Source organism: Cucurbita pepo, chromosome 13 (assembly GCF_057944985.1).
Source record: "Cucurbita pepo subsp. pepo isolate OVF chromosome 13, ASM5794498v1, whole genome shotgun sequence".
NCBI lineage: Eukaryota > Viridiplantae > Streptophyta > Magnoliopsida > Cucurbitales > Cucurbitaceae > Cucurbita > Cucurbita pepo.
Window position 1 is genome coordinate 10,707,036 of NC_141810.1, and position 8,913 is coordinate 10,715,948.

General features: G+C 34.9%; 1 protein-coding gene across 1 annotated transcript; it reads left to right on the plus strand.

Annotated features, from left to right (window-relative positions):
• The first annotated feature begins 5,525 nt into the window (after positions 1–5,525).
• On the plus strand, positions 5,526–8,522 carry PUX2 (plant UBX domain-containing protein 2). The gene is made up of 3 exons (XM_023695792.2): positions 5,526–6,740; positions 7,730–8,008; positions 8,142–8,522. The coding sequence occupies exons 1-3, from the start codon at positions 5,847–5,849 to the stop codon at positions 8,403–8,405; spliced, it is 1,437 nt and encodes a 478-aa protein (XP_023551560.2). The 5' UTR covers positions 5,526–5,846; the 3' UTR covers positions 8,406–8,522.
• Positions 8,523–8,913: the final 391 nt, after the last annotated feature.

Genomic DNA, 8,913 nt, shown 5'->3' on the forward strand with positions numbered 1-8,913 from the left:
GGAGGCGGAAGCTGACACATACCACAACCACTCAGCTGCTGTCTCAGAGCTGCATGCTCAGCCAACATATACGATATCTTATTATTCAATCCAGCAATGGTTGAATGCATGATTCTCACTTTATTCTCCAACTCCTCCACATAATGTTTTTTCCTTTGCCTGGAACGTTGCGCACTCTCTCGATTCCTAATCAACCTCGCCTTCCTCTTCTCTTCATCCTCATTTACAGCACAGGAACTCAATTGGGGATTGGTAGTTTCTGCAGGAACAAATGACCTTTGATATTTGGAAGATCTCAAATCCGCGTTACCTTCATTCTGTTCTTTCTTCCTTTTTGTCATACAAAATTTCCCTATTTCCTCTGATTTAATCTTCTGTTCGACAATAACATCATAATAATCCGCATTAGAAGATGGGCAATTCATTCCCTCAGAGACGCCATAACCAAAATTTCCAGAACCCGAGCCCTGAGACGACGCTGGCTCGCCTGAGAATTCATGATCACTGCCATGGCCACCATGCTCTGGGGAAGGATAATTTACAATCTTCACTCTTTGAGTCCCATTCACTAGAATGAGTCGAAAAACACTCGCTATTCGCAGTTCTTAATTCAGAAGATTGATAGTTTAGAAACTCACCTTCATCGAGGGACTCCTTGCATGAAACTGCAGAGCTCCTGGATCCTAGAGAGCATGTAGGGCTGCAAACACGAACAGCAGCGCCCCCAGCAACTTCTTGGTCAGCCATGATAATGGATTCTTCAAGCTTTGCTGACATATCTGATAGTTGTTTCTTTGCTTCTTCTGCTTCCTGTTGGGCTTGCTTTTTGTGTGATTCAGATGCGCTCAGTTGATCACTCGTTTTCTTCAGTTCCTCCTGGAATTGAGAAAGTCATGATTCCAATTCAGCTGCTTTGCTAGGCCCTTTACTCTTCTTTTGACAATGTGGACGAAGATCTGATAGAACAGTTTCGTTTCCAATTGTATGATGAGAACAACCAAGATCGACAATCCATTCTTTATTGTAGTCTATAAAGACATGAGCATTTGCAGAGACATCATCTTGATGTACAGCTGAAGTCACATCTGTTGGCTAGTCAAGAACCTCAATAGTTAAGTAGTGTTCCCAAAGTGTTCCCATTTGCTTCTGATTCCTACATTTTAACTCGACAATTTGACTTAATATGACCTGGCTTTCCACAACGATGACACACCACTTTCACCAGACAATCTCGTTTAAACTAGCCAGGTTTTCACACTTGTAAGAAGCTTTAAATGGCTTCTTTGACGACTCCTCAGTTCTGAATTGATTCTCATTGCTTGATGAAGGCTTTGAATGAAATTTTTGTCTCCTTTGATCTTTGACATACAACACAATTTCTGACTTTGGGGAAAGCTTGTTGTTGCTAGTCATTTGCTTAATCAAAACTTCGTGATTAGAAAGCAAATTCTCCAATTCAATAACTGTAAGCTGATTTGCCCACCCTTATATTGAGGAAACAAAGGGCATAAAGTCGTTTCGTAATCCACGAATAAGATAACGCCGTAATCGAGCATCACTCACTGGCTCCTCAGCATCTAATTCTGAAATTTCAGAACACAGATTTTTCACTTTCAAGAAATATTCTTCAACAGAAAAATTACCTTGAGTTACCACAACTAGTTAATTCTGTAGAAATTGTAATTGAGCTGTATTTTCTTAGTGAACAACTTTTGAAGTGTTTCTCACACTTGCTTTGGTGACTTTAAATCACGAACATGATCAATATATTCCTTGCTAATCAAAGTTCGCAAGGTAAATAAAGCTTTTCTACATTTGATCTTCCATTTTCGGCGTAATTCAGCATTCTTTGGAGTATCGGATGGAATTTCTGTGTCATCACTCTCAATTAAATCCCACAAATCTTGCCCTTGTAATAAGCTTCTATACATAACTTCCAATAATTATATTTATTGTCAACAAACTTTTCCATAGCTATACCATAGAAGCACTTCCACCATTCATCTCGAGTAATAATATCAAACCCTTGGTTACCAACTTGCTCTGATATCAACTGACACAATATCTACCACCCAAAAGTGTGAATAGATCTGAAAATATTATTAATCAAGGAAACAATACATAGTTAAGAATGAGAAATAGAATTGGGATCGAAGGTTCAATCTTCATTGATATTCACAACGTTTTAAATATGATACAAACTACCAACTAATACCTACAAATAAGAAAATATAAACTAACTAAATCTTGAGAATAGAATATACTACTAATCAAATCATAGGAAAAATATTAATCGATTACGAATATATAAGATATATTTCATAACTAATATATTCTTCAAATATTAAATTTATTGACTAATTCAAACTAACAATAAGTACGTTTACGAATATCTAAGATATATTTCATAATTAATATATTCTTCAAATATTAAATATTCTGACTAATTCAAACTAGGAATAAGTTGCACTAAATTCTGAGTCTACCTTCCCGAGGCTTGTGGAACACCGGTTCACACACGAAAAAAGTAACAGTCCAATCTCGATTCGGTTCGTAGCCTTGTGGTTTGGTTCAAATCCGTAAGAAAAAAAAAACCAACCGCACATAGCCTAACAGCCCATTCAGCAGCTCAAGCCCAGCCCACAACCTCACCAGCCCAATTTAAAATCTATTTAACAACCAACTCATTTAAGCTCCATCCAACTAGCCCACCAAGCCCAAAGCCCAAAGCCCAGCCCAATCCATTTCAGCTTAATAGATTTTGTACGATTTTATAATGGTTGTGATCCAAATCTGAGTCGATTCCTACAGGCATTTCTTCCCGAAATGTTTTAACCGTAACTTAATGTTTAAGCATTTTTGGGATCTCATTTAACATGCCTCCTAACTCTAAGTCGTTGAGAATTTTCAGTGTAGGGACCCATTCCGCAAATGACTTCGCTATCAAATTGAGTGAGGAAGAAAATCCCTATATGCTGCTCTTGTTAGAAAGTTGTCGTGTACCGTGTATATGGGTGCTCCATGATCAAGCATTAAGTCAACGACTTTCATTGCTATATGGGCCTCAGATGGATGAAGTTTACGGAGGTAGAGATTGTTCCTACGATCTCTCTTAGAAGAAGAGACTAAGGTTTCGTTTATATTATTTTATTATTTTTAATTAAAATATAACTATTAATATATTTTATACTTATAATACATATTTTTATTTTTAATTTCTTTGTTTCGTTTATATTATTTTATTATTTTTTAATTAAACACTTTAGAAAAATTAACCCATAACTATTAATATATTTTATATATATAATACAAATATTTATTAAACACAATATTTATTAATTTTGATTAGAATAAACTAACATATAACTATTAATATATTTCACATATAATACAAATATTTATTAATTATAATTTATATCTAAGATATTGAACACTTTATGAAAAACTAACCGATAACTATTAATATATTTTATATATATAATATAAATATTTATTAAACACAATATTTATTAATTATGATTTATATCTAAATTCACTTTAGAATAAACTAACATATAACTATTAATATATTTTATACCTATAATACAAATATTTATTATAATTATTAATATATTTCATACCTATAATATAAATATTTATTAATATATATCTATATTTAAGAGAGTGAACACTTTACAATAAAGTGTTTAAATTATTTAGATCGATTTCATAAATAATATATATATAAAATTTAAAAATATATCCTAAATTATAATATATTTATTATTTATTTAAGGTAACATTATTGTATCACAATTTATTACAAAATTATTATATCACAATTTGTATACATTTTTATTTTTTTAATAGTTTAAGGTAACGTATAAATAAGCATATTTCAATTAAAATATTCATCACAATTTATATACCACATTATTATATCACAATTTATATACATTTTTATTTTTCTAATAGTTTAAGGTAACATATAAATAAGCATATTTCAATTAAAATATTTTTTTTGTATTTTTTATTTTTGTTATATACAAATCCTCTTAAACTAATCATTTTTATTATTTATTTAATTTGATGATCTATCATTTATTTTTGTTATTTTATTATGTAACCAGTTCTAGAAAAATGTCGGTATTTAATTGTTTTTAGTTTTATGACAATGTTGAACTATGTTAATATGTTACAATTTTCGGTCGTTGTTTTTTATTGAATTTATTATTATTATTATTTTTGTCAATAATTATAAATTGATTTGTGTTTGTGAACTTTTAATATATTTTATTTTCAGAATAATTATAAATTGTGGTAAATAAAATTTAAAAAAAAAAAATTGACAACCCAACCCGAAAATAGAGCGTTGAGTTGGGTTGTGAAAAGTTTCGGGTTGGGTTGGGTTACCAATCCAACTAACCCTAACTTTTGGGTTGGGTCAAAAGAATCTCCCAACCCAGACCATGTACACCCCTAGTTCTTGCTAAGCAATGTGGGCTAAGAGAAGAGTATTTTCTGCGATGACTATGACTGATTCATCTCGACGCCTCTTCTGTCATACAAACAGACGACAGTAGAACAGTCGATGAAAATTAGGGCAGACTTGGGCCAACAAAATGAGATAATAACAATTACGTTATGAAACTAGTTCGTTAAGAACTCAGTTGATCTCTTAGATACAAACTGTCGAGCCCAAACGAAAAAGATGGGGCTTAGTATAGCTACAACCCGGTTCCCACGGTTAACATGTTTTCCTACTATCAACCTCCTCAAATCAAAATTCAACTAGTAAATTCTCTTTCGCTTATTGGCCGACTAACTTTCATTGTTGCAACCTTTACATTTACTGCTGAAATCCCAAGTCTCCAACTGGGCCCTCTTAGCCACATGCAACCTTCTCTTTTGAGAGAATCTCGCTTTTTGTATTGTAGCTCGACAATTTATTTTTATCCTTCTAGTTTCAAGATATATATATATATATATATATATATATATATATATAATTTGTTAAAATAAAAGGCGGGTTGGGGTGGGAACGAGAACAGGGAATTTTATCCATAGCACCGATCACATTTAGCTAATGTGAAAAAATCTCTCTTTTTCTTCCTTCTCTCTCATTCTCCGTTTAAACGAGAATTTCTGCTCTATGCCGGATTGGTCTCCTCAGAGTTGAATGAAAATCTCCCGTAGAGAACCTACAATACTATTAGGTTAAGTAACTATGATGATGCGAGTAAACTAACTAAATATTTTTATATTTACTCGTACTATTCTTTACTTTTCAAATAGTACATGAGTTTTCCCGTGAGATTGTGGATAGAATTTGACCTAAACCTAATGAATCTCCTAAACCTAATGAATCTCCCCTTTTTTCTTATAACACGACATTATTGAATTTTCAATTGTTTTATTCAATAGATTCGTTATTTTTAAAAAAAATATTGGAAAAGTTGTTAAAAACAAATTATTAAATACAAAATACAATCCATATCAGATGAATTTGAACTTTTAACATCTAATTTATTAATATTGGAAGAATGAGTGACCAAGGGAACTCATATTTTCTTGGAAGACAATTAAGAAGGTGAAAAAGAGTTGGACGGCTTGTAAGACCAAGAACACCATCAACCGCCTATAACACCCTTCTTCTTTTCTTTTCTCTCAGCTTTTTGGATCTGGAAAGGAGAAACCAGTCTGTAATCTCAAATCTTCCGCCAATTCGCCCATATAATAGAAGTTCTGTCAATGGACGAGTCTGATCTTGGTGATCGAGAGCAAAATTTTAGCTGATTTGGTGTAAATTATATTCTTCCAAACGAAGTAATTGTTAGGGTTCTTTGTTTCTGATAGTATTGCTTATTATGGGGGACGTGAAGGACAAGTTCAAGGGTTTCATGAAAAGGTTCAATAATCCCTTGTCTTCTTCTTCTTCTGCCAGTTTCAAGGGCCAGGGAAGAGTTTTGGGGTCGTCTTCTTCGGGGTCAACTACTTCCTTGCCTACCCGCCCATCGCAAAATCCCATTTCAAAGCCGAAGCCGGTTAATCCATCTTCGGATTCCCCGCTAAATTCTAAGCCCCCGGTTGCAAATTCAATTGCCAGTGCCCAAAACAGGTCAGAGCAATCGAATAAATCCAACCCAGATCGTAATCCGGCCGACGGATTTGATCCGTTTGACTCGTTTATAACATCTGGGAAAAGATCTGGAAATGGGTATTCCTTAAATGTGTTTGAATGTCCGATTTGTGGCCAAAATTACGGGTCTGAAGAAGAGGTTTCGGTGCACGTAGATAGCTGTGTCATCGACAGTGCATCCAAAGGACCAGCAGATCTGTCCACGAACGATGCAGAATCTCTGAGTGAACTGGAGTCTTGCGTTGGCACTTTCTTATCAGGGAATCCGTCACAAAGTTCATTGGATATCGTTCTGAAGCTTTTGAGGAATATAGTTCGGGAACCAGACAATTCAAAGTTTAGGAAGATTCGTCTGAGTAATCCCAAAATTAAGGAGGCAATTGGTGAGGCTGTGGGAGGAGTGGACTTGTTGGAGTTTGTGGGTTTTAAATTGCGAGAGGAAGATGGTGAAATGTGGGCAACCATGGAGGTTCCAACAGCGGAAGAAATTAACATATTAGGTAAGGTAGTGGATTCAATTGACCGCCCAAAGCTTGATGAACAACAGCAGAAACCCAGCACTGCTACTATGGCTACAACTCAGGCTGATGAACTAGTGGAACCAAAGAAAGTAGACAGACAGGTAAGGTTAACAGAGAAATCTGAACTCCTGATGCAAGAAAATATGTGTTTGTTCCCTTGGTTTGTCTCTGTTTTGAATATATAGATTTCTAATGAACACAAATGAAATGTTACTGAAATTGTGGTTCTGATATGAATGTTGCTAAAGGACCATAAGTAGCTTTTCCTAGGATTTTTTTCTTTTTCTCCCCTTTACTAGGATGTAGCAAGAAAAAAATAGCTCTAAGAGATTGTAGTCTCTTATACCTCCTCAAGCATATGATTGCCCCATCCACTTAGCTACCATGAACTGATGTGCCAAGCAAGAGCCCTCAATGAATGATTAAGTGCTTTTTTATGGATAGATAAGAGAATTCTACTCGGTGATAGTTATGTTCAATTCTCTTAATGACTTGGCTTAAGTTTTGTTCTGCCTCCCATCACCCCCTTGTAGCTTTTCCAAGCCAGTGCATATTTAGCCCTGTTGTCAGACGTCGATGATCGATCTGTAAGAAACTGTAAGCCTCGAAACCATGTTGGAGGCAACCAGAAGAAACCAAAAGAAGTTTCTCTGGAATAGTCTAGGTGCTTAATTGGATAGAGTACAAAATGGGAGACCTTGAGCGAAAGGAAGTTGCATAAAAGCCTTCCAATTTACTCAAAGATAGTTTGGACTATAATTAGTGAAAAGGAGAGGAACATTTACAAGTACACTATGTAAAAGCAATAACAAAAACAACTCAAAAAGTCTATCAGAAGAGAGGGATATTCTTTTATTAATTGTATGGTTGTTGCTCTCAGTTCAAAGTGACCAACAAATCTCTTCTGTTAATATTTAAATCTGGGTAGTTAGTAGCCATCTTGTTCACATTGATCTACACTTGTTTTTGTTGTTTCCTTTTTAGAAGGAAGAGGGTCGGGTAAGGAACTCTTTTACAGTATATTTTACTTACTTTTGTTGTTCATAACTTCCTTGGCTGATGTTTTGGATGGATGATTTATTATTTCCAGATTCGGGTATTCTTTGCTGTCCCTGAAAATATTGCAGCCAACATCGAGCTACCGGACTCGTTTTACAACCTCTCTGTTGAAGAGGTTAAAAGAGAAGCTATAATGAGGAAACAAAAGATTGCTGAATCTCAGCTTTTGGTTCCCAAATCATACAAGGAAAAACAGGCAAAAGCTGCTAGGAGGAAGTATACAAGAACAGTTATCAGAATTCAATTTCCGGATGGCGTGGTACTTCAAGGTGTTTTTTCTCCTCGGGAGCCAACAAGTGCTCTATATGAGGTTAGTTAGATACATGAACTTCAACACTGTTCTTCCATGGTAGCTAAGTGTTAGATACAAGGTTATAACTTGAACACTGTTCTTCCATGGCTCAGAATGTAAAATGAATGGTTGTGTGTTGTTTCCATGGCAGTTTGTGAGCACAGCACTGAAGGAACCCAGTTTGGAATTTGAGTTGATACATCCTGTCGGTGTTAAACGTCGTACGATCGCTCATTTTCCCACGGGAGAGAGAGGTAAAACGCTAGATGATGAGGAGTTAGTCCCTTCAGCTTTGGTCAAGTTTAGACCAATGGAAACAGATTCAGTTGTCTTCACAGGTTTGCGTAATGAACTCCTTGAGATCATTGAACCACTCGTAAGCAGCTCAGCTGTGGCTCCTCCTCCACAACTTTAAACCTACTTGGAACAGTGCCCCCATTAATTTGCTTTTCTTTTGAACTTTTTAACTCTGTATACCCTTTTATGGGCAGTGGACGAAGCATTTCAGTCAATGATTAGTATGTTCGTTCCTTCCTACTAACGAGTTATTCGAACCAAAATGAACGTTTGAAGAATTAAAAACAAGATTAAGAAAGGTTTGAGAATCTTTTTTTACCATCAATGAAATGGTGTCGATATGGTTCATTATAATCAAGAAATAGAACATTGAGGGAAAACATGTATTCTTTGCAATTTCTCACCATAAACATGAGAGGGTTACAAAATCTTCAAATAAAAGAATTGCATGCTTTCCTTGCTAGTAAATCCATGTATTGTAAACGATAAAAGCAAGCAACATAAAATCAATGGTGAATCAAAATCTGGGTGCATTGAGATTCCAAATTCCATGGAACCAAACCTCACTGTTAATGATACATCTGAGAGTGGTTTTAGTAATTGCCTTGAGCCTAAAAATGTTCTTC

Excerpts from the sequence above, each read along its gene's own strand:
- PUX2 (XM_023695792.2), top strand. The coding sequence starts at position 5,847 with ATGGGGGACGTGAAGGACAAGTTCAAGGGTTTCATGAAAAGGTTCAAT. Across the intron at positions 6,741-7,729 it reads CAAAGAAAGTAGACAGACAG|ATTCGGGTATTCTTTGCTGT; the intron begins GTAAGGTTAACA and ends TATTATTTCCAG. Across the intron at positions 8,009-8,141 it reads CAACAAGTGCTCTATATGAG|TTTGTGAGCACAGCACTGAA; the intron begins GTTAGTTAGATA and ends TTTCCATGGCAG.